The 26,657-nt window shown below is 41.0% G+C and overlaps 1 protein-coding gene across 1 annotated transcript in view; it reads right to left on the bottom strand.

The window, feature by feature from the left end:
• Qser1 (glutamine and serine rich 1) overlaps positions 1-26,657 on the bottom strand; it is a 68,878-nt gene that overhangs the window by 34,934 nt on the left and 7,287 nt on the right. The window contains exons 2-4 of the mRNA XM_042691373.1: positions 16,999-17,111; positions 16,189-16,350; positions 9,644-13,318 (exon numbers count right to left, since the gene is read on the bottom strand). Coding sequence (XP_042547307.1) covers positions 9,644-13,318; positions 16,189-16,285 — 3,772 coding nt within the window. The 5' untranslated portion in view covers positions 16,286-16,350; positions 16,999-17,111. The remainder of the gene's footprint in view (positions 1-9,643; positions 13,319-16,188; positions 16,351-16,998; positions 17,112-26,657) is intronic.

Consider the following 26,657-nt stretch of genomic DNA (forward strand, 5'->3'; position numbering starts at 1 on the left):
CCAAAAAAAAAAAAGTCTCATGGACTTTCCTGCCCAGGCTGGCTTTGAATCGAGATCCTCTAATCTCAGCCTCCTGAGTAGCTAGGATTACAGGTGTGAGCCATTGGCACTTGGCTTTTTTTTTTTTTAAAAGAACTATTTTTTTTTTTGGTCAGCCATGAGGTTTGAAAAAATATTTGTTTTTTGAGATAATCTTGCTATGCAGTCCACACTGCCATTGTGTAAGATCCTTCCTACCTCAACCTCCTGAGTGCTAGGATTACCAGCATGCACTACTTTGCCCAGACAGGAAATGTTCTTAAGTTAAAGATTATAGCATGTAAGAAACTGACAATAAATACGCTTCAGAGTAAAACCCTGTATGTTTTTCTTAAGGAGAAAATCATGATGCTAGCTTTGTTACTATTAAACATCTGGTTGACGCTAGAGAGAAAAGGAAGAGTGAGAGGTAGAGTTGTACCATTGGCCATGTTACATTTATTTATTCGCTGGCAGTACTAGGGACTGAACTTGGGGTCTTCCTCTGGCTACATGCTTTAACGTTTAGTCATACCCCTTTTAAATTTTGTCATTTTGTCCTTTTTTTCCCTGGCTGCTCTCAGTCTTCTCTTCCACCTGATTGCCTTGCTCATTTTTCTTGCTAATCCTGGGGCTTGAACTCTGTCTATGCATGGGAACGGTCCCTGATCTTCTTTTGCACAAGCCTAGTATTCTACCACTTGAGCCACGGGGCGAGGAACTGAACCCAGGGCTTCATGCATTCTAGGCAAGCACTTTACCAAGAAGCCACATTCCCAGCCCATGTGGTTAAACTTTTGTGTTCAAGGTCAACACTCTACAACTTGAGCAACAGCTTTATTTCCAACTATTTTTAATAGTGAAGAAACGAGTCTCGCAGACTTTCCTTCCCCAGGCAGGCTTCAAATCACAATCCTTAGATCTCAGCCTCCTGAATAGTTTAGGATTATAGACATGAGCTAAAGGTGTCTAGCTCTGGCTTCTTTGAGAAGAGGTCTTACTAACTTTTTGCCCAGACTGGCCTCAAACCATGATCCTATCTCCATCTCTAGTGTAGCTAGAATTACAAGTGTATATACCATAGCCTAACAGTTTTGTTTTCAGTGCTAGAGACCAAAACCAGTGACTTAGACATGTTAGGCATTGGCCCTGCCACTGAACTATATTCCTAGCAAGACTCAGTAACTTTTTCCTGGATTGGCCTCAAATATCCTCCTTCCTCTGTCTCCCAAGTAAGTGGGATAACATTCATATACTACCACAGCTAGCTTTTATTATTTTCAAAAAGATATAAGTATCTATCTAAAACGTGATAGTCAATTGGGGGAAAATTATTAAAATAAATTTAACAAAAATGTCAAGTATCAGATGAAGACAGGAAAAGGAGTTTTTGTCACATATCCCGAGTAAACAATTAGAAAAGAATGTGGCTGGGAAGGTAGCTCAGTGGTAGAGTGTTTGCCTTGCATGCATGAGGCCCTGGGCACCACATAAGCAGAAAAGGCCAAAAGTGGTGCTATGGCTCAAGTGGTAGAGTACTAGCCTAGAGCTGAAGAGCTGAGGGACAGCGCCCAGGCCAAGTTCAGGCCCCACAACTGACAAAAAAAAAAAAAGAAGTGTGGAGAAGTTATATATATATTTAAAGTAAAAAGGCTGTGGTTATAGCTTAGAGTATTTGCCTAACATGTATGATACCTAGGGTTCAATCCTCAGTACCATTTTAAAGAAAAATCTAAAATTAAACATGGGAAAAATGATGTAATCGTAACAGGATCTGAATAGAGGGAAATTGTATATATCCTACAAGTAAACAACCAATAGTACAAAAATATTAGTCTCCCTTTAAGTTAACTTGGAAATTCAACAAACAAAATCAGATGTTGAAGGGGTTTCATAGGATAATAAGAATATTACAAATAATGGTCACAACTGGCAAGCCAATGAACTTTTAGAAGTTCATTTAGGATGCTAATCAAGATGGAATAAATCCACAAGAGCCTATTATTACCTATGTATTACAAGGGAGAACTATGGACAAAATAGAAAATGTAAATAACTAAAAACTCTGAAAAGTTAGTATCAGCAGGTATATTAGAAAGAGAAACCTAAACTAAGTAATGATAGTTATACTTATCCTAGGTACTGGATTTATTTCCTCTTGTCTATCTACTGTGTGTGTTAATTGCAGAATTAACCAGTGTACATACAAGCAATAAGAACTCCATGAAAAACTGTTTCTCTCTATTAAAGGGATGGAAAGAGAAGCCTTGGGCAAGGCTAAGTATAGAAGAAAATGTTTTTTTCTTTTTTCTCTTTCCTAGGAATGCCTAGACAGGCGCCAAGATCTAAGAAATACAATGCACTGGCAGTGAAAGAGACAGCTAAAATTCTAATAGACCAGCTGTCTTTTTGGCTCCCTAAAGCATGAAGAATGTTCTTTCGTTTCGCTCAGCTCACTGCTGCAAGAACAGCCCAAATTGTATTGTACAGAATTGTATTATAGCATAATCATATGATAGCTAAATCTCCTAGAAAGGTCCTAGCTTTTTAGTCAAATGCCTAGCAAAGGAGACTGGGCAGTGTAGGGACCAAATCCAAGTCTCCTGTATCAACTCTGTAGGTATAGAATAGCCACAAAGTAGCACTGCAAAGGCTTTGAAATCTGAACTACAACCGTCTGCCAGCACCTGTGTTCCAGACTAACTGCTTGAACAAGTTCTAAGCAGCATAAGCAAAGACTCTGAAAATGAGGCCAATACAAGAACCAACTCAGAGAGGATGAGGTAAAATTCATGTTCAAAATACCTTCTACAACAAAACAACCATATTCTCCAGAGGATCTTAACAGAGCCTAGAAGGTTATAATGTAATACTCAACAAATTGAGAGTCCAAACTGACTCAATATAGAAAGAAAAAAAGAGCCAATTCTCAAAAGAAAAAGATGAACAAGAGATACCACTCCCAATATAATTCAGAAGTTGGAATTATCAGGAAAAGTTGTGACCATGAGCCATGAAGTAGGATTATCATACACCTGAAATTCTTAGCAGAGAAATACTTTAAAAAAAAAAAAAAAAAAAGGGAAAAAAGTCCCCAGCAAATACTAGAAAAAAAAATTTAAACAAATCAGTGGATAAGCTCAATTGCAGAATAGAAGAATCCAAAGATTCAGTGAACTTGTCAAGAAAGTCATAAAAATTAGGCAACCTGAAGAACAGGGGGAAAAAAATTAAGAAAAATGGCCGGGTACCAGTGGCTCATGCCTGTAATTCTAGCTACTCAGAAGGGTGAGATCTGAGGACTGCAGTTTGAAGCCAGCCCGGGCAGGAAAGTCTGTGAGACTCTTATCTCCACTTAACCACCCAGAAAACTGGAAGTGGCACAAAGTGGTACAGCACTAGCCTTGGCCAAAAGCCCTCAGGGACAATGCCCAGGCCTAAAGATCAATTCCTACAACCAACAAAAAGAAAAAGAAAAGAAAAAGAAAACGAACAGATCTTCAAAGAGGATTGTTTCTGGAACATTATCACTGGAGTTCCACGAGAGAGATTGGAGTATAAAATAGTATGAAGAAATATCACCATTATAATCCCCCAGAAAAATTCCTCAAACTTATAGAAAGACACATACTAAGATTCAAGTAGCTGAAGGGTCAAATCATGCCAAGAAATTATAATTACAGCGCTAAAATCCAAGGCAAAAGAATAAATTCTTGGACCGGGATGTAGCTCAGTGCAACGTCCTGGGTTCGATCTCCAGTATCAAAAAAACAAACAAACAAAAAAAAAGGAATAAATTCTTTTTCAGGGTCTTCCCATATAATCCAGCTTGACCTGAAATTACCTATATGACCTCAGATTTTCAAACTTTCTGCCTCTGCCTCCCAAGTGCTAGGATTAGAGGCATACACCATCATACCTGGCCAAAGAAAGAATGAAACAAACAAAAAACCTTTGGGCTAAAGTACAGTATGAAAAGATAACTTGCAGCAATGGAAATAAAATAAACTTGCAACAGTGACAAATATAAGGTTTTTTTTTCATCTTAAATTATTTCACACGTATGAGTGTTTGTTACACTTTGGCTCTGAGATGAACTTTAGAAGACTTGGTCTCTCCAAATCTACTCAGAGTGGTGGAAACAATCCTTTTGTCCTTTAAGGATTTTTTCTCCCAGATGTGTTATCTCAGTGTTGGAAAGCTAATGTAGTTTCAAGATAAAATATCGCCCAAAGGCTCATGTGTTCAAGACTTGATCTCTAGCTGGTAGACACAGGTATTGAGAAGTGAATAGATAATGAGAGCCCTCACTGCATCAGTAGACAAATCCCTTGATAGTTTCATAATATGAAGGAATTACGGAAGTGGTAGAAAGTGGAAGGCATGGGTCTGCGAAGATGTGAGCTCAGTGGTAGAGTGCTTGGTTGCCTCGCATGCATGAGGCTCTGAGTCTGATTCCTCAGCAGCACATAGGCAGAAAAAGCAGGAAGTGGAGCTGTGGCAGCCTTGAGCTGAAGAGCTGAGGGACAGTGCCCAGGCCAGAGTTCAGGCTCCACAACCGACAAAAAAAAAAAAAAAAAAAAGTGGAAGGCAGGCCAACTTGGAGCTTGTAGGTAACTGGGGACATGATTTGTAAAGATCTGTCTGTCTTGTACCTGGTCCCTTCCTGTTTCTCTGTCTCTCTCTCTCTCTCTTTCTCTCTCTCTTTCTCAAACTCCACCCTTGTGTCTGCCATGAAGTGAGTGCTTTATTCTTCCATGTTCCCCACCCTGATGGTCAGCCTCATCATTAAGTTCAGAAGCAAAGGAACTGACCATAGACTGAAACCTCTGAAACCATGAGCCAAAACCTTTCCTAATTTTTTCTCACAGGTATTTGTCATGTAATTGAGAATTAACACAACAAATGAAAATAGCAAAATATGTATTTAACTACTGACAACAAAAATGACTAACAAGAGTTTTCTGTCATACACACACACACACACACACACACACACACACACACACACACACACACAAAATGCAAGGAGAAATGTGAAGACAACTATATAGCTGCCAGACTTCTATGTTCTACTTAAAATGGTAAAAATGTTAACTCAGTAAATTATAAAAATCTGAGTCTATATTTTCTAATAACTATTCACCAATACACCCATTCACCAAACAAAGAGAAGCTGGGTGCTGGTGGCTCACACCTGTAATCCTAGCTACTCAGAAGGCTGATATCTGAGGATCATAGTTCGAAGCCAACTAGGATAGGAAAGTCCATGAGACTCATTATCTCCAAATTAAGCACCAAAAGAGCCAGAAGTGGAGCTGTATCTCAAGTAGTAGAGTGCTAGCCCTGAGCACAAAAGCTCAGAGACAATGCACAGGACTGAGTTCCAGCCCCACGTCTGATACAATTAAAAGAGAGAGAGAGCCAGGTGCCAGTGGCTCACGCTTGTAATCCTAGCTACTCTGGAGGCTGAGATCTGAGGATCATGGTTTAAAGCCAGCCCGGGCACGAAAGTCCATGAGACTCTTATCTCCAATAAACCACTCAGAAAACAGGAAGTGGCTCAGTGGCTCAAGTGGTAGAGCGCTTGCCTTTAGCTGAGGAACTGAGGGACAGCGCCCAAGCCCAGAGATCAAGCCCCATGACTGACAAAGAGAGAGAGAGTGAGAAAGACAGAGACAGAGAAGGGAGGGGGAAGAGAGAGGGAGAGGGAGAGCCTCAAAATAGAGAATAATTCTAAAAATTATTCAAATAATTTGTAAAAAAAAAAAGCCACAGATGATGGTGTGTATGTAATTTCAGTGCCCAGGAGACTAAGGCAAATGATCTCAAGTTTGAGGCTAGCCTGGGTTACATAGAAAGGCCTAATCTTATCCTTATATACATGTGTTTGCACATGCGTGCATACACACACACACACACACACACACACACACACACACACACACACACACACACACACACACACACACACACACAGGAACATAATGAAAAAAGTCTTCATCGAAAGAGATGAAAACCTTCCTCACTGCAGAGGACATCATTGTCCACACAGAATATAGTGTGAACTCTAAAAAGAGAAACAAAAATCCTAAATCACAGTTCAAAGATAACCCAGGCAGAAAGTCCAACTCTTGTTTTCAAAATAACTAGCAAAAAGCCAAGCTGAAGGCATGGCTCAAGTGGTAGATTACCTGTAATGAGCAAGCATGACTACTGGCAAGCCTAAGGCATCTAAATTCAAGGCCCCATATTTGCAAGAAAAAAAAAAACAACCAAAGAGCAAAAACTTAGGATTTATAATATACGCATACTTATATGCAGTACCCCAAATATTCAGGCATAAATCTAGCAAAACACATGGCAGAATGTGTATACCAAAATACACAAAAGACAAATTTTAAAAACCAAATGGAGGGGCTGGGTGGATGGCTTTTTTTTTTTTTTTGGGGTCGGTCGTGGGGCTTGAACTCTGGGCCTGGGCGCTGTCCCTCAGCTCTTCAGCTCAAGGCGAGCGCTCTACCACTTGAGCTACAGCGCCACTTCTGGTTTTCTGGTAGTTTATTGGAGATAGGAGTCTCACAGTCTCTCCTGCCCGGGCTGGCTTTGAACCGCGATCCTCAGATCTCAGCCTCCTGAGTAGCTAGGATTACAGGCGTGAGCCACCAGCACCCGGCTATGGGTGGATGGCTTAATGGTAGAGGACTTGCCTAGCATGCATGAAGCCCTGGGTTGAATTCTTCAGCACCACATAAAGAGAAAAAAAGCCAGAGGTGCACTGTGGCTCAAGTGGTAGAGTGCTAGCACTGAGCAAAAGAAGCTCAAGATAGTGCCCAGGCCCTGAGTTCAAGCCCCGGGACTGGCAAAAAAAAAAAAAAAAAAAATCAAATGGAAAAGATACAATGTTAAGTCTCAATATATTAACAGATAAGTGCTCAAACTGCTATAGGATTCAATAAAATTATACTCCTAGTAGGTTTTTTCCCCTCCACATCCATTATGAAGTTCCAAGTTCTATTTATTTTATAAATCAAGACACTGATGTTTCGATCTTACTTGTGATCTTATTCTTCCAACTGATCGGTATTAAACACTTTTTAAATAATTCCTCTCTGCTGTGAGCTATTGATAAATTAGGTACTTATAGTACTTATTTGTATAGTTTTGTTTTTATCTTTTCCAATGTACTTTTATTATTTTACTTTTTAAAATCAACATGTACTAATGTACACATCTATGGGGTATACTGTGATGTTTCAATACACATTTCAATGTGTAATGATCAAATTAAGGTAAATGATTTATCCATCACCATGTTTACTACTTCTTTGTACTGAGAATATTCACAATCCTTTCCAGCCAGTACTTAGGAACTTACAACTAATTGTTGTCACCCGTTACTCTTCTATGGTAAAGAACCTTGGAAATTGTTTTTTCTATCCAACTGGACTCCCAGAAGGCTTTTATTTAAGGTAGCTAATGACACATAAGTTGAAAAACATATGGGAAAAAGAGCTACAGAAGGTAAAACAATTTTGAAAAAGAACAGATTTAGAGGACTCACATTACCTTTATTTAAGATTTACTCTAGGGGCTAGGAATGTGGCTTAATGGTACAGTGTTTACCTAGCATACATGAAGCCCTGGGTTCAATTTTTCAGTACCACATAAACAGAAAAAGTCGGAAGTGGCACTGTGGCTCAAGTGGTAGAGCACTTGCCTTGAGTACAGAGAGGCTCAGGCCCTGAGTTCAAGCCCCAGAACCGGCAAAAAAAAAAAAAAAAAAAAAGAAGATTTACTCTAAAGCCAGACCATTTAAGACTGTGATATCGACAAAAGCATCAACACATGTTGTCAATGAAAGAGAACTGAAATCCAGAAATACATCCACACAAATATAATGACTAATTTTTGACAAAGAGGTAAAAAGTCATTAATGAAGGCATTTTTTTCAAAATACATGCAGGAAAAGTTGGATTTCTATATGAAAAAAATTAACATCTTATACTCAACAGAATGCACTAAAAAACTTCTAGAACTTATAAAATTGGAATAATACCCTCCATTTGAAAATGCATACCTTTTCTATATACCAACAAGGAACGGGCTAAGAGAGAAAACAATCCTATTCATAATATCCCCTCTCCCCCACAAAATACCTAGATATTAACCATAGGAAGCAAAAAACATTTCTCTTGGGCTGGGAACGTGGCTTAGTGGTAGAGTGCTTGCCTAGCATGTATGAAGCCCTGAGTTCGATTCCTCAGTACCACATACACAGAAAAAGCTGGAAGTGGTGGTGCTATGGCTCAAATCCTAGCCTTGAGCTAAAAAAGCTCAGGGGCAATGGCTAGGCCCAGAGTTCAAGCTCCAAGACTGCAAACAAAACAAAACAAACAAACAAAAAACATTTCTCTTATAAAATCTTTAAGAAAATTATAAAAACTTTAAGAAAAAAAACTGAAGACGGAAAGACCTCTGATGATTATGTACTGGCAGAATTAATACCATGAAAATTACCTTTGTGCCAAAGGAAATCTACAGAGTCAATGTAATAACCATCAAAATACCAATATAATTACTCAGAATTAGAAAAATCAATCCACAAATTCATGTATGCAGGCATACGTAATTCTATGTAAAAAAAAAAAGAAAAAGAAAAAGAATTCCATGTAAAAAGAGTATCAAAATACTAGACTTCAAATTATACTACAGAGCTATAACAACATGCTCTAGAAACAGATCTATCTTGGTTCAGCTCCACTGCTTACAAGTGAATCTAGTCAGTTCCCTTGTTGTCAGTTATATAACCAACATTGGAGACATTAATATAGATCTCATAACACTACTATTTAAAATCTTTTCCTTAGTATGTTCCTTAAAATAGTAACCTAGGGGCTGGGAAGGTGGCTCAGTGGTAGAGCACTTGCCTTGCATCCACGAGGCCCTGGGTTTGATTTCTCAGCACCACATAACCAAAAAGAAAAAAGCTGGAAGTGGCACTGTGGCTTAAGTGGTAGAGCACTAGCCTTGAGCTGAAGAGCTGAGGGACAGCGCCCAGGCCCAGAGTTCAGGCCCCACAACTGGACCCAATTAAAAAAAATATATATATATTTTTAAAAAAAGTAACCTATTTACCTACAATGGTTTACAGAAGGCAATACTTAGAACATTTCCTCTATTAAACATAAAGTAAAATATATACCCAAAGTGTGTCAGTAAAATTTTTATCATAATTAGATGAATGTACATTTCACCTAACTATACTTAATAGTAGAATACTAATCTTCAAGTGAAATGATCATGTCAAAACATTCCAGGTTTATACAACAAGGCCTCCAAGCAAAGTCTCACCTCCAAAAAAATGTCTCAAATTAAATATATCAAACCATGTATGTTAAAATGCCTGTGGCAAAAAGCCAAGAAAACTGGAAGGATTCGATCTAAAACCCGAAACTTTCCTATAGGTAAAGGTTTAAGTCTCTAAGAAACCTGCTTATGCATTTTATTCTAAAAATTTATTTGCACACCTACTTTATATTTAAAAAGTATATAATATAGGCAATAGCTAGAACAGTAGTGGAAAGCAGTGGAAAGTAAAATGTGAATCTGCTTAAAACTTTACCTGTCTTCTTTGTTTTATCAGCAGTAGCATCCAATGCAGTTAAGGGAGCAGAAATGCTTTTATAGATATCATGAGTGCACACTCCAGGATCTTCCTCATCAGAAGAAAATGAAGGTAAGTTTTCCAAGTTTTTCAGTTCATTATCAGCCTTTTCTGTTGGACTGACACTCCCAGTTTCTGAAACTGAAGGCATTGGTGATGTGGATGAGGTCTTTGGAAGTGGTGGGGGACAAAAACTACGAACAATCTGGGTCCCTGGTCGTCTGGTCCTGTTAGGCATGCGGACAGCAAGAGTGGAAAACTGCTGCTTGGGCCCAGATTTCAGAAAATCTAAGAAAGAGGCAATAAATCCTGTTTTTACTTCTGGCTGTTTTTCCTCTACTTCTTTGATCTTCTGTCTCATTTTTTCCTGATGCTGATATCCTTCATGGCAGCTCTCTGAGGAAGGTGATGTATATGGTAAATATGGATCTGTTCCCCTGGGATTCTGGCGTTTACCTTGGGCAGATCTTTTTAGCTGTTTTTGATTACTATTGTCTTCCTCTTTCATTTGCCCTTTTCCTTTACCTTTTTTCTTTGGAAGGCTAAACTGTATTAAATCTTGGTTTTCCTCTTCAACCTTGGCAGTGGTTGTGTCAACAGGCTGAGCCATAGCTAACAGTGCAAGTGCACTCCTAGTAGGGTTCACTGACATACTGTCATCACTCCCTAAGGTAAACTCATTCTCTGATGTAGCACTCTCTCCACTAATACTCCTACTGCTAGAAACAAACTCTTGGTTTCTGTTATTATTTAATGTACTATCAACAGGAACTTCATTGTCTTCTTCAGACTCATGATTGGTAGCAGACTGTTTCTTGAAGGACCCAGAACTTTGCTGTTGGACTTCATGACTTGGTCCAACCACTGCACAAGTTACTTTAGTTGGCATATTTTGACCAGGTGTTTCAATGTGCTGTTGATCAAGAGTTATTTTTGACTGAAGGGTAGGTACTGGTGAAAGGTTTACAGTAACCTGATTTCCATTTAAGGCAATGTCATTTATATTTTGTGGCTTCCCTACTGTAGCTGTTATTGAGTTAAAATCTGAAGTCACATGCCTGACATCTAATGACTGCTGAAAATGAGATTTAGGATCACCACCTTCAACAGTCTGCATGGTATCATTTGAAGTTGACTTGGAAAAATCAGGTGTAACCCCACAAGCTGCTGCTGTAGCTGCTAAGATATCATCTACATTTGATAAAATATTTCTTTCATCACTGAGAAGCATTGCCTCTGGGAAACATATTGATCCAAGAGAAACAAACTGACTCTTAGAATCATGCTGATTTGTTTCACTGAAATGGCCCTTGGTTGTTAGATGCTGTTGTAGTGGTTTTGAAGACTCAGAGAGGTCTAATTTCATAATCTCTGAATTTTGAGGGTGGAGTGGCTGCTGAGAATGATCACCATTGCTCTGAATAATATGGCCATCCATTTGAAGGAAAGGATGTACTATTTGTTGAGGACTCTGAACACGCTGTAAAGATGACTTTACTTGTCCTAAGCCTGCCTGTAATATTGAATGCTGAAGAACCTGTAAATCACAGGCAGAATCTAAAAGGACCTGTGCATTAGGAAGAGATGCCTGATGAGTATGCCCTAAAGCATGATTTGGAATTTGAATCTGAGATGAGGCATTAATTATTTGATCATGCTGTTCTTGCACCTTGGCCTCATGTAATTTATGTGTAAGAGAATGCTGCTGGCTCAGTTCTTTATTATTCAACCTCATTTGTGGTGTTTGCATCAAACTAGATGCCTTTTTGAGATCAGGGGTTGCTGCATTATTGGGTTGGCCAATTTGCTGGTTAAGTTGAGTCACTGAACCAACTATGTTTTCTTCCTTTTTTGATCCCTGTAGAGTAATCCCAACAACTTGATCTTCAAGATGGGAATTACTTCTGATTACACTTTGAGAATAGCTGTCATCTGCCTTGGATGCCTTATAAATGGGTTCTTGAGCATTCACTTCTCCATCAGACAGCCTTTGGTTTGATGACTCAAGAGATGCCTGTGGCTGTAACGTTTGTAACTCTTGCATTGGAAAATCATCTTCTTGCTTTGAAGACGTATACACAGTTGAGTCAAGTTTTCTTTCAGCATAGGACTTCGGATCAGGGGAAGGTATATTACTCTGTAAGGTCTGACAATGAGGAGAGGATGCAAAAGATGATGACTGTACAGCAGGCAAAAACTTTTGGGCTTGGGGTGATGATGATTCTTGAGTCTGAGCATTTTGGGAAGAATGCATAGAAATGTAATTTGGGGTTGCATTAGAATCTGACAAGTTCTGAGCCCGAGAAGCAGAAGAATAAGAAAGGGAGGGGGCTGTTAAAGTCAGGGACTGCCCTGATGCGTAGTTTTCTGATGGACTGACTGACAGAATTTGCGATTGAGATGAATAACTGACCCGTGTTGGACTAACTGGTGATAAACCCTGAGAATGACCAGATGAGTAACTTTGAGATTGACTGACTGAGCATAGATCTCTTGTTTGAGCTGGGTAATTCTCATTTGTAATTGAAGATAATACTTCTTGCTGACTAGATGAATAACTAAGTGTCTGGTTTTCAGAAGTTATAGGCTGAGATGACAAAGAATAAGCCAATGTTTTATATAAGGATGGCAATTTCTCAACCCTGTTGGACCTATAAACCTGTGAGTGCACAATAGATGGCACATTATGTGGCTGTACTAACCCATAATTTTGGGACTGACTAACTGATAAAAGGCTTGGTAGCTGTGCTGTAGAATAAATTTGTGCTTGACCTGATACTACAGAACTCTGGTTATGTAAAGGTTTGGAATAGCTTAGTGTTTGCACAGGAGGAATTAAGCTTTGAGGTTTTGGAGTCTTAGTTGATGTCAGTGGTAGTTTTGTAGAGCAGCTATCTACTTTTGTAGTAGAAGGATACCCTGATGATGGAACTGCCGAAGAGTAAGACTGAGCAAGATCCGACACCTGGGGGGTCTTCTGTTGCAATACTCCATTGCTCACCTGAGTAGACTCTCCAATTGGACTACAAGGTAACGATGACTGCCTAGATGTTTCCTGAAAATTAACTACGTTTGCATTTGACAGGTAACTATGTAAGGAATGCTGTGAACCAGTCAGTTGTGCCTGAATAGACTGGGTACCTGAAGGCCGCTGATGGTGTTTAATAACACTACATTCTCGGAGAGCTCTTTCAATGGAAGCAGTAGAACTAGAAAAGATAGTAGAACTGTAGGCTTGAGGAGTTTGCTGGGCTCCCCCAAGAGCTGAAGGCAACAAACTAAATTGAGGTTGTAAAAGATGGGGTGCAGATTCTTGAGCTGAGCGATATGTTGAAGACTGAGGTGGTAAGCTGTTACTTAATGCAGAACTGCCCAGGCGTTCAAATGCCAAAGCAGTTGGAACAGTTCCCTGGGAAGTTTTAATTTGTAGCAAAGGGTCATGAGGATTTAAAATTCCATTTGCTGCAGTGTTAAAACTTGAATCCTGAAGCACCAAAGGTGAGGTGGTAGCAAAGTTTCTGTTGTTAAAGGTGGTGGGATGCTGATAAGCTGAGAGGGCAGAAGGTGGAAGTGTTCCAGTGGTTGGCAAAGGTCCAGTAACAAACAACTCAGTTGCTGCTGAGGAATGCATGCCTATAAAGAGAAGGTATAAAGGTCTTTATGCAATCATAGCACAAATACTTAAATGTATACAAAGTAATGAATTATATAATCCCCAACTAATCAAAATATCTATTAGGCTGAACAGTTAGGATTACAGAAATAAACCACCAGTTTTCTTAAAGCAAAATGTAAGTTATATGAGCATCCAAGCAACCATTCTGTAAACCCTCAGTGCAAGTGATACCCATTGAAAAAAAGAGATAAGTAAACAAGGCTGGGGATGGGGGTCGAGCACCAGGACAGAGAGTTGAGGAAAAAGGTAAATGAGAGGGGAAACAAATACTTGTTTGTATGTGTGAACATTAAAAATAAAACCTATTAATAGCTAGGACTATAGGTGTGAGCCACTAGTGCTCGGAGGCTGAGATCTGAGGATCATGGTTTAAGGCCAGCCCAGGCAGGAAAGTCTGTGAAACTCTTATCTCCAATAAACTACCATGGGGCTGGGAAGGTGGCTCAGTGGTAGAGTGCTTGCCTTGCATCCACGAGGCCCTGGGTTTGATTCCTCAGCACCACATGAGCAAAAAGAAAAAAGCCGGAAGTGGTGCTGTGGCTCAAGTGGTAGAGCGCTAGCCTTGAGCTGAAGAGCTGAGGGACAGTGCCTAAGCCCAGAGTTCAGGCCCCACGACTGGACCCCCCCCCCAAAAAAAAAAATAAATAAATAAATAATTTACATAAATCATTGTGCTTCCCTTTCCAAACAGGAAAAAAAAGCTGCTAGGCATGCTGAGAAATTCCATTAGGTAAAGTAATGTTTCCTTCCGCTATTACTTTTGAAAATCTTTGCAAATATGGTATGTGACATTTGTTCTTTGAAACAAAACAAGCCCAAGACATCTTGTCATTGTCTCAGAAAAAATAACTTTGCCTATAATTTTAAGTAGAACCTATTGAAAAGTAAAATTTAAAACATTTACAGAGAAGTACACATAGATCTCATAATTATTGTTGAAAATAGGTATAATATGAGCATGTTATATCTTTTATTAAAGTGATTTAATCTGCTCAAGTTAAACACTAATGATAAAGTAAATTTTATTCACTATAAAACAAACATCACCTGCACAGCCTGAAGTTATTATAACATATTGAATTAAGCCAGGTGCTTATAGTTCATGTCTATAATCCTAGTTATTCAGGAAGCTGAGATCTGAGAATCAGTTTGAAACTAGCTCAGGCTGTGAGACTTTTTTTTGGGGGGGGGGGATTGGGGGGGGGGGGGGGTGTCCGGTCGTGGGGCCTGAACTCTGGGCCTGGGCACTGTCCCTCAGCTCTTCAGCTCAAGGCTAGCACCCTACTGCTTGAGCCAAAGCGCCACTTCCGGCTTTTTTCTGCTTAGGTGGTGCTGAGGAATCGAACCCAGGGCCTCAGGCATGCAAGGCAAGCGCTCTGCCACTGAGCCACCTTCCGAGCCCCAGGCTGTGAGACTCTTACCTCCAATAAATCACTCAGAAAAAGCCAGAACAAGAAGTGACAGTGTGGCTCAAGAGTTAGGAGCACTGAACTTAATTAAACAAAAAACTCAGGGACAGCTCCCAGGTCCTGAGTTTAAGCCCAGGGACACACAAATAAATTAATCTGCCATTCCTCTCAAATAGACAAGTAGCTACTGGGCAAATACAAACTTTACTTCAGGATCTGACTTAAACAATTACCAATACTTTTTTTTTTTTTTTGGGTCCGGTCATGGGACCTGAACTCTGGGCCTGGATGTTGTCCCTCAGCTCTTCAGCTCAAGGCTAGCACTCTACCACTTGAGCCACAGCACCACTCCCGGCTTTTTTCTTTTTGCTTATGTGGTGCTGAGGAATCGAACCCAAGGCCTCAGGCATGCAAGGCAAACGCTCTACCACTGAGCCACCTTCCCAGCCCAATTACCAATACTTTTATGTGAACTTGTTAAATTTTCATTGGAATGTTAAAACACAATTTCTAGGTCAGATGTGGTAGAACATGTCTGAAATCCCATCACTTGAGTAGCTGAGGAAGAAAAAAATCCCAAGTTTGAGACTAGCCTATGCTTCATAGCAAAAGACTGTCTCAAAAAAGTTAGGGGCTGGGAAGGTGGTTCAGTGGTAGAGCGCTTGCCTTGCATGCCTGAGGCCCTGGGCTCGATTCCTCAGCACCACATAAGCAAAAAGAAAAAACAGCCGGAAGTGGCACTGTGGCTCAAGTGGTAGAGCACTAGCCTTGAGCTGAAGAGCTGAGGGACAGCGCCCAGGCCCAGAGTTCAGGCCCCACGACAGGACCCCCCCACCCCCCCAAAAAAAGCCTGTTTTCTTTGTTTGTTTTTTGGTCAGTCGTGGAAGCTGAACTCTGGGCCTGGGCACTGTCCCTCAGCTCTTCAGCTCAAGGCTAGCACCCTACTACTTGAGCCACAGTGCCACTTCCGGCTTTCTTCTGCTTAGGTGGTGCTGAGGAATCGAACCCAGGACCTCCTGCAAGAAAGGCAAGCACTCTACCACTGAGCCACCTTCCCAGCCCCAAATGCCAGGTTTTAAAGTACACTAGAAAATTAAATTTCAGGGCTGAGAAGGTGGCTCAGTGGTAGAGCGCTTGTCTTGCATGCCTGAGGCCCTGGGTTCGATTCCTCAACACCACATAAAGAAAAAAACCGGAAGTGGCACTGTGGCTTAAGTGGTAGAGCGTTGGCCTTGAGCTGAAGAGCTGAGGGACAGCACCCAGGCCCAGAGTTCAGGCCTCACGACCGGACCCAAAAATAAATAAATAAATAAAAGAAAATTAAATTTCATTCAGAGCCTTCCTCAAAGAGCCATAAAAAATAATTTTTAACCAGTATTTTTAGATGATTTAAAAAATTCTGAAAAAAAATGAATCACCTGTCTGCCAGGATGGAGTTCTGAACTGTGGTAAAAGAGTAGTTCCTGAAGAAGCAGCTTGTGTAGCTCGTGACTCAACAGAGGAAAGAAAATTCATCACAGAAGACTCTTTAGTGTTAGTGCTGTCACTATTCACACTAGTGTCAAATATTCCCGAGAGACCTAAAGTGGAAGAGAGAAAATAAATTCCAAAGTAAAAAATATACACATATAAAATTCATTTTTGATCTAATGTTTACAAGAATTTTTAAAAAGTGAAGGCAGCAAATACCGTAACACTAAAATGCTTTATCTGACAGAACAAATACTAATTTGAACATCTTCATAATTTAAAATCTTCAATGATGCACAACCTAAAAAAGTCTCAGTTTATTAATCATACAGATAGATACATGATCCATTAGTAAAAACCAAAGCTGCCAGGCGCCGGTGGCTGACGCCTGTAATCCTAGCTACTCAGGAGGTTGAGATCTGAGGATCGCGGTTCAAAGCTAGCCCGGGCAGGAAAGACCGTGAAACTCTTACCTCCAATAAACCACCAGAAAACCGAAGTGGCGCTGTAGCGCAAGTGGTAGAATGCTAGCCTTGAGCTGAAGAGCTCAAGGCCCAGAACAGCGCTCCGGCCCAGAGTTCAAGCCCCAAGACCCACCAAAAAAACAAAAAAGCTTTTAATCTCATTTTCAGGTTTATATTTCCCATACATTAATATCTGACAAAGTACATTTATAACCCCAAATGTGAAATTTTATTTCTCTTTTTATTCACTAAATGAACCTCGATTCATAGTATACTTCACAAGAGAATTGTTACCGGTTGGTTGAGGTGTGGGGGCATAGCCAGGAAGCTGATGAGAGGCTGCAAATGTCTGTCTCTGAAGGATATCTGGTTCAGACTGTGAGGGGTGTCCTTCTTCATAGCTTAAACTAAAGGATGTTTTTTAAAAAAAAGTTAGTAATCAAAACTACACAGCCCAAACCATACAATAAAAAATGTATAGAAGAGCCAGATGTGATGGCACAGGAAGCAGAAGATCACTGATGTCCAGGCCTACCTGGGATGCGTCCCACAGTCTGTCTCAATAAACCAAAGGCTTAGTCCCAGCAACTACCAGTAAATAAAATTAGAAGTTGACAAAAAGTTAGACGTAAATTTTAAACGCATATAAAAACAGACAAGTAGTGTGCCACTGGCCTACGCCCGTAATCTTAGCTATACAAGAGGCTGAGATTTGAGGATCAGGGTTCAAAGCCAGCCTGGGCAAAGAAAAGTCCATGAGATTTTTATCTCTAATTAACCACCAGAAAACCAAAGTGGCACTGTGGCTCAAAGTGGTAGAGTGCTAACCTTGAGCACATAAAGACTCAGGGACAAAGCCTAGGCCCTGAGTTCAAGGCCTAGGACTGGCAAAAAATTAAAAAACAACAACAACAACAGTAGACCAATTGACTTGAATATATAAAAATTCTTAATAAATAATTCACAAACCTAATTGAGCAGTAAATTATGAATATCACACATTACCAAGTTAGCTACTCTAAATTTCAGGTAACATATATGGGGTGCACTGACTGAGAGGTTAGGGATTAAGTATGTTTTTACTAATTCAAATTCATCAAAAAGTAACAGCATGAGTACAATTTTGTCTTCTGTCAAATAAAAGTTCCAATTTCAAAAAACAATTTGCTTCATTTTTTTTTCCTAGGGTTTGAACCAGGACCTCGATGCTGTCCCTAAGCTTTTGTGCTCAGGCTAGCAACTTAAGCCTCAACTCTTTTTTTTGGTCAACCGTGCACTCTTCAGTTCAAGGCAAGCACTCTACCGCTTGAGCCATAGCACCACTTCCAGTTTTCTAGTGGTTTATTGAAGGTAAGAGTCTCACAGGCTGGCTTTGAACCACGATCCTCAGATCTCAGCTTCCTGAGTAGCTAGGATTACAGGCGTGAGCCATCGGCGCCTGGAGAGCCTCAACTCTTATTTCTGGCTTTTTGCTAGTTAACTGGAAATAAAACCTCACGGGCTTTCCTGCCCAGATGTGATTACAGGTGTGAGCCACCAGCACCCCACTCAAAAAGTAATTTTGTAGTGTTGCTAATTATTATTATTTTTGGGGGGGTCTGGTTGTTGGGCCTGAACTCTGGGCCTGGGCGCTGTCCCTCAGCTCTTCAGCTCAAGACCAGCGCGCTCTACCACTTGAGCCACAGCACCACTTCCGGCTTTTTTCTTTTTGCTTATGTGGTGCTGAGGAATTGAACCCAGGGCCTCAGGCATGCAAGGCAAGCGCTCTACCACTGAGCCATCTTCCCAGCCCTAGTGTTGCTAATTATTGAAGCCACGGGCCAAGCATAATTTAATTGTGCTAAGCTATTAATTTATTTTGAACTGCCTTTCATTAAAAAAAAAAAATTACTGGGGCTGGGAAGGTGGATCAAGTGGCAGAGTGTTAGCCTTGAGCTGAGGGACAGCGCCCAGGCCCAGAGTTCAGGCCCCATGACCGACAAAAAAAAAAAAAAAAACTTTTCCAGAGGCTAGCTATATAGCTCAGTGGTAGAGTACTTGCCTGGGCGATGGTGGCTCACACCATCCTAGCTATACAGGAGGCTAAGAGCTGAGGACTGCAGTTCAAAGCCAGCCAAGGCAGGAAAGTCCATTTAACTATCAGAAAACCGAAGTGGTACAGTGACACAAAGTGGCAGAGCACTACCTTTGAGTGAAAACACTTAGGGACAGTGCCCAGGCCCTGTGTTTAAGCCCCATGAAAAAAAAAAGGTATATTACTCTTGTGTAATGTTCTTTGCATTTCAAAAAATAACACTTTTCTACTTTGTTAACAAGACAGTAAAGCCTAACCTAGTACATATTCAATTCCCCACCCCTTCCCCGTTTTCTCCTCAATTTCCTTCACAACTGATTTATTTAAATTAAGTATTAATCCAAGACCACATTTTGTCCTTTTTTGGTGTTCTTTATGTCCACACTGAAAGACAGTACTTTTTTACAATACTCATTTGTTGAAGAGACCTAATCTTAGAAGTTCCCCCTTAGGGATTTGTCTCCTTTCCTGAGATAATGCTACCCCATGAGTTTCCTAGAAAGGTCTGACTAGACTCTGCTTAATGTAAGATTTACTACAAGACTGAAATGTAGACAGTATGATTCCAACTTTTTGGTAGTTTTTTTTTTTGCAATGCTGAAGACTGAACCTAGGACCTCCCCCATGCTAGTGAAGCACTCTACCACTAAATTATATTATCCCAGCTGATTTCAACAGACATACCATCATATTCTTTTGTCTCTCAACCAGAAAGTAGTATTTATAATGTTTTTTGGAACCATGTCAACTACTTTATTAAACCTTCACCTTGTGATTATTTTGATAATCTGCTTTACTAATCTAGTTAAAGTGCTATTGTATTATCTTTTTCTAATTATATCACTGCCTTTACAATTATTCATTAGCACTCTTTTTTACAGAATAAGTAGAGTAAGTCTCAGTACTGACGACTGAACTCAGGATCTCCCACTTACTAGGCAAATGCTCTTCCACTTGAGCCACAGCCACCCTTCCTATGAATTTTTGATACTAGGTTTCACTGTGAAGCCCAGGGTCAAATTCACGATCCCCCTACCTCAATCTCCTGAGTGCTGGGATTACAGATGCACACTATTTACAAGCATTCCTTGATAGAATTTCTCTCATGAATTAGAGATGTTTCATTTACTAGGAAGGATTCTTTAATTCTAATGTTCAGTAAGGAAGTAAATCAACAATACATATTTCAAATAGCAAGAAATCAATCTGTCCTGGTCTTTCCTATTTTATGTATTAGTACAATATTTCCCAATAGACTACAACTTAGTATGTTGTCCAAGAGGCCATGTGAAGAAACTTATCCAGCTGGGCGCTGGTGGCTCACGCCTGTAATCCTAGCTACTCAGGAGGCTGAGATCTGAGGATCGCGGTTCAAAGCCAGCCCGGGCAGGAAAGACCGTGAGACTCCTATCTCCAATAAACCACCAGAAAACCGGAAGTGGCGCTGTAGCTCAAGTGGTAGAGCGCTCACCTTGAGCTGAAGAGCTGAGGGACAGTGCCCAGGCCCAGAGTTCAAGCCCCACGACCGACAAAAAAAAAAAAAAAGAAACTTATCCAAGAGGAAGTGATCAACTAAGTCAAATACTGCTTTGAAATCAAGTAAGATGAAGATTCACCAGGGGCTGGTGGATCACACCTGTACTGTAATACTAGGCTGAGATCTGAAGATCAAGGTTCGAAGCCAGCCAGGGCAGAAAAAGTCCCCCTGGGACTCTTATCTCCAATTAACCACTCAAAAACAGGAAGTGGAACTGTGGCTCAAAGTGACAGACACTAGCTCTGAACAAAAGAATCAGGGACAGCACCCAGGCCCTGAGTTCAAGCCCCACAACAGGGGAGGGATGGGGGATGGGTAGGAGGATGGGGGGAGGGGACGGGGGGGGGGGGGGGGGGAGAAGGCACAGACAGACCATTTTGAAAAACAGAGGTTACTGATGACCTGGATCCCAGCAGTTCCTGAGAAGTTAAGTTATGGGGGCAAATATGTGATGTAATGGGTGAAGAAAGACGAGGAGGAGACTTACAGAATAAGTCTTTGAAGAAATTTTTTCTTGCAAAATAAATCAGGAAAAGGGGTAAGTAAAAAATGTTTGCTGGTTTTGTGCCTGCATTTGCTTGGATAGACTGACTCACTGCTGAGGGCAGAACCCACGGCTGTGTGTATGCACGCCGTGCACTCTACCACTGAACTATACCTCTATCCCAGTTGCTAGCTTTTTTAAGTGCTGGTCCTGGAGCTTGAAATCAGGGCCTGAGCACTGTCCCTGAGCTAGCTATTGCTACCTTTCAAAATAAATTGTATTGTGGTGCGGTGCAAGTAATAGATCCACAACCCTTCATGAAAGTCTTCCATCACTAATTCTGACATCAATTTGCCACATGTCATCAAAAGGCAATTCCGCTTGGAAACCAAAACAGCTTTTCATTAACACCACTATCTGAAAAACCACATTTCTAGAATTCTAATTCTGCCTCTGCTACTATCACTTAATAGGAGTGTGACATATTAATTATCCTGTCTGTGTCTTAATTGTCTGTATCTTCTACTTCCTAAGAGTTCGTGAAAAGATGAATGAGAAAATTATGAGACTAGTGTTGGGAACTTGTTAGGCATTCAATAAATACTGTACCCATGTCAACTAAGACTCAGTTTTTAGCCCAGGGCTAAGAATATTCTTTATTCCCCTTGACTTCTGAGATACCACCCTTCCCACTACACAAGTCTCAAATTCTTGTCAACTTAGGACAAAGACTTTTAAGAAAGTCAGTGTTGGAATGGAGCAAATGGCAGTCAAGGACGTGAAGAGATGATAGTCAAGAAGAGATAAGAACCAAGTAGAAACCAAGAGTGTTAAGACCCAGATCAGTTTCAGTGTAGCCAATGGCCAAACAAGCACCACGAACATCCCCTACCAACTTGTCAGAAATACAAATTATAGTGTTCTACCCCAGATCCACTGAATGGGCCACTCTGGAGTGGAGCCTATCAACCAGTTTCAACAAGCCTCAGATTCTTAAGAACCACTTGTCTACAGTAAGATCCTATTAGGGAAGGGGGCAGTCAAAACTTATGGCCTTAGGACATTTGTACAGATGCTTTCTGTAAGTGTCTGGGAAATGCCACTACCTCAAGGAGGAAATATTTTTTGTTTATTAGTTCTGACTCCCCCGCCCAGGAATGTAAGCAAGAAGAAAACTTTTATCTAGATGCTGTTGGCTCAAGTGTGTAATCCTAGCTTCTCAGGAGGCTGAGATTTGAGGATCACAGTTCAAAGCCAGTCCAGGAAGAAAAGTTCCCGTGAGACTCTTCCCTCCAATTAACCACCAGAAAACCTGAAGTGGCACTGTGGCTCAAAGTAGTAGTGTTAGCCTTGAGCAAAAAGAGCTCACAGATAGCACCCAGGCCCAGAGTTCAAACCCCAGAATTGCTGTGCATGCACACACAGAGAGAAAGGAAAAAAGAAAACTTTTGTCTGTCCTAATTGCCACCCAATCCTTATATGATTTCAGTTAAAAATAAATTTTTGGGCTGGGAAGGTGGCTCAGTGGTAGAGCACTTGCCTTGCATGCATGAGACCCTGGGTTTGATTCCTCAGCACCACATAAGCAAAAAGAAAAAAAAGAAGCCGGAACTGGTGCTGTGGCTCAAGTGGTAGAACGCTAGCTTTGAGCTGAAGAGCTGAGGGACAGAGCCTAGGCCCAGAGTTCAGGCCCCATGACCGGACCCCCCCCAAAAAAATAATAAATAAATAAATAAATAAATTTTTAGCAGTGCTGGTGACTCACCTCTGTAATCCTAGCTACTCAGGAGGTTGAGATCCTAGTACTGTGGTTCAAAAACCCAGCCCAAGGCAATAGTCTGTGAGACTCTAAAGCTGGAATAGAGCTGTGCTTCAAGTAGTAGAGCACTAGCCTTAAGCACAAAAGATCAAGAACAACCTAGGTCCTAAGTTCAAGCACCAGGACCAGCACAAAATAAACAAGTAAAAATTTTTTTTTTAAAAACTATTTGTTCAACAACTTTTTTTTTTTGGTCGTGGGGCTTGAACTCTGGGCATGGCATTGTCCCTGTATTCTGCAGCTCAAGGCCAGTGCTCTACGGCTTGAGCCACAGAGCCACTGCCAGTGTTCTACTGGTTAATTGGAGGTAAAAGTCTCCTGGATTTCCTGCCTAGGCTGGCTTTGAATCGCCATCCTCAGATCTCAGCCTCCTGAGTAGCTAGGATTACAGGTGTGAGCCACCAGTCTCAACAACAAATTACTTTTTATCACCCAGCTCAAAAGGTACTTTTGTTTTACACTTCAATAGTAACCCTAGGCAATTTTATCTTTATGTTTTTCAAAGTCACCCCCCACCCCCTTAACATCAATATCAATATTAATCTGCTATTAAGTTCCTCCTGTCTGGTACAGTGAATGTCTCTCATTTGGTATTCTGTTTTCTAGCTCTGTCAAAGTCATTTTATGCTTGACTACCAAATTAATCTTACTAAAAGCTTTGTTCATATTGCCATAGTTCTTTAAATAAATAAATCTTTTCAAAAAAATAAATAAAACTTCCTTATAAGAGCCTAAACTCAGAAGCCCCCTAAAATTTTCTGTGATAGACACACTTTTGCTTTTTTGTTGGTCGTGGGGCTTGAACTCTGGGCCTGAGCGCTGTCCCTCAGTTCTTCAGCTCAAGGCAAGCACTCTACCACTTGAGCTACAGTGCCACTTCAGGTTTTCTGGTGGTTTATTGGAGATAAGAGTTTCACGGACTTTCTGCCTGGGCTGGCTTTGATCCTCAGATCTCAGCCTCCTGAGTAGCTAGGCTTACAGGCCTGAGCTGCTGGTGCCCAGCTTAGACACACTTTTGTTAAGTCTCTTATGACTGAACTTGAAACAGAGACTGCACTGACTGGCAGACTATGGCAGAAGCGAGGCTGTGCCAGTTCAAGGCGCAACCCATTTTTTTTTTTTTTTTTTGCCAGTCCTGGGGCTTGAAATCAGAACAAGGGCACTGTTCCTGAGCTTCTTGTGCTGAAGACTAATACTCTACCACTTGAGACACAGTGCCACTTCTGGCTTTTTTTTTTTGGGGGGGGGGGGTTGGTCGTGGGGCTTGAACTCTGGGCCTGAGCGCTGTCCCTACGCTCTTCAGCTCAAGGCAAGCGCTCTACCACTTGAGCTACAGCGCCACTTTCCGGTTTTCTGGTGGTTTATCGGAGATAAAGAGTTTCACGGACTTTCCTGCCCGGGCTGGCTTTGAACCACGATCCTCAGATCTCAGCTTCCTGAGTAGCTAAGATTACAGGCATGAGCTACCTGACATTTCTGGCTTTTTCTGTTTATATGGTACTGAGGAAGTGAACTCAGGGCTTCATGTATGCTAGTCAAGCACTCTACCACTAAATCATATTCCCAGCCTAGGTCTAACCTTTAACTGGCTTAGCAGAGTCCACTTCCTTCCTCTTGGAATACTTGTTCTTGGGGGCTTCTTCTTTGTGTTAATCTATTTCCATTACACAACATTCACAATTTACATCAGTTATATGCTATCTTCATGATAAATGCCTCAAGATCCCCTTGAACTAGATATATTTTTTCTTCTAAGTTCTCAAAGCATATCTGTACCTCTGAAAGAAAAACAGTGGTCCTGGTAGCAGCCATTTCATTCACTTATTGAATACTTAACAGCACTTACAATCTGTCAGTGCTAGAAATAAAACTAAAATTCTGGTAGAACAGTAAATCTCTTTATACTCTACTAGCACTGTTCTGTATGCTGACATAATTTTAAGCACTTTTCTAAGTTGCATCTCTTAATCCTTCAGGTTAAAAAGTAGCCTCATTTATAAAAAGCAAACTGAGAAACAGGTTTTTAAAAAACTTGCCTAAAATTAAATTTCAAGTACTGTTAAAAAAGAACCCCAAATATTCTTTTTTTCTTAGGGCTAGCACTCTACCACTTTGGCTCAAGTAGTTAGTTAACTGAGGATAAGAGTCTCAGACCTGGCCGGGCGCTGGTGGCTCACGCCTGTAATCCTAGCTACTCAGGAGGCTGAGATCTGAGGATCGCGGTTCAAAGCCAGCCTGGGCAGGAGAGACCGTGAGACTCCTATCTCCAATAAACCACCGGAAAACCGGAAGTGGCACTGTAGCTCAAGTGGTAGAGCGCTCGCCTTGAGCTGAAGAGCTGAGGGACAATACCCAGGGCCAAAGTTCAAGTCCCACGACTGACCAAAAAAAAAAAAAAGGTCTCAGACTCCTGCCTGGGCTGGTGCTGAACCACAATTCCCAGATCTCAGTCCCCTGAGTAGCTAGGTTATAGGTGTGAGCCACTGGATCCAGCACCTGATTTTTTTTTTAATTTTTAAAAGTTAACTATGCCTATTACACACTTAAATTTTAGAAGGCAGGCAAGCAGGCAGGCAGGGCAAAGGTTAAGTACAACAGTACATATGGAAATTTATGAAAAAAAGAGCTCAAATTAAGGTTGAGTTACAGTAATTCATAACTGTAATCCTAGCTACAGGAGGCAGAAATTGGAGAACAGTTGTTGGAGGTAAAACTCAGGCAAAAAGTTAGTAAACATCATTTTAATAATTAGCTAAGTGTGGTGGGTTGCATGTTTGTCATCCCAGTTAAATCAGAAGCATAAATAGGGGGATGGCAGCTCAAGTAGGTTGGACAAATAACAAGACTCTGTTTGAACAAATAGCACAAGCAAAAGGTTGCAGTTGTGGCACAGGTCCTGACTTCAAATCCCAGTACTATTAAAAAGAGATCAGGATGGGAATGTGGCTTAGTGGTAGAGTGCTTGACTAGCATGCATGAAGCCCTGGGTTTGATTCCTCAGTACCATATAAACAGAAAAAGCGTAAAGTAGCACTGTGTCTCAAGTGTTAGCCTTGAGCAAAAGAAGCTCAAGGATGCTTCCCAGGTTCTGAGTTCAAGCCCCAGGACTGACAAGAAAAGGAAGAAAGGAAGGGAGGGAGGAAGGGAGAGAGAGAGAGAGAGAAAGAGAGAAAGAGAGAGAGAGGGAGAGAGGGAGAGAGGGAAAGAAAGAAAGCAAGAAAGAAAGAAAGAAAGGAAGGAAGGAAGGAAGGAAGGAAGGAAGGAAGGAAGGAAGGAAGGAAGGAAGGAAGGAAGGAAGGAAGGAGTATAAAGAGATTTGCCGAGGGACTGGAAATGTGAAGTAAGGAAATGCACCATACATGGTTGGAATCAGGCAACAAAATAAATACTGGTATTATTTACTAGGGAAAATTAAAGGAAGACTAAGCTGGGGGTCAAGATACTAATGTTTTGGATAAATTATGTTTGAAACATCCATTCAAAATCCAGGTGAAGATGGCAGATGCTAGATATGAAACTACAGATATAATAAACTTCAGTGTAATCTCATGTTTGGTATCTTCACTTGGAGTAAGTAGAGAAAAAAGTAAAAAGTCTGGGCACTGGTGGCACAAGCCTGTAATCCTAGCTACTCAGGAGGCTGAGATCGAGGTACAAAGCCAGCCTGGGCAGGAAAGTCCATGAGACTCTTATCTCCAATTAGCCACCCGAAAACTGGAATTGAAGCTGTGGCTCTAAGTAGTAGAGCACTAATTTTGAGCAAAAAGAGCTCAAGGACGGTGCACAGACCTAAGTACAAGCCTCATGACCGACCAAAGGAAAAAAAGGAGTAGAAAGGAGGGAAGCCAGGCACAGTGGCCCACACCTGTAATCCTAGCTACTACACAGGAGGCTGAGGTCTGAGGACTGAAGTTCAAAACCAGCCTAGGCAGGAAAGTCCCCATGAGACTCCAAAAAGCTATTAGAGCTGTGGCTCAAGTGGTAGAACACTAGCCTTGAGCAAAAAGCTCAAGGACAGCATCCAGGCCTCAGGACCAAC

Source organism: Dipodomys spectabilis, unplaced genomic scaffold, assembly GCF_019054845.1.
Source record: "Dipodomys spectabilis isolate Male_0828 unplaced genomic scaffold, ASM1905484v1 ptg000145l, whole genome shotgun sequence".
Classification (NCBI taxonomy): domain Eukaryota; kingdom Metazoa; phylum Chordata; class Mammalia; order Rodentia; family Heteromyidae; genus Dipodomys; species Dipodomys spectabilis.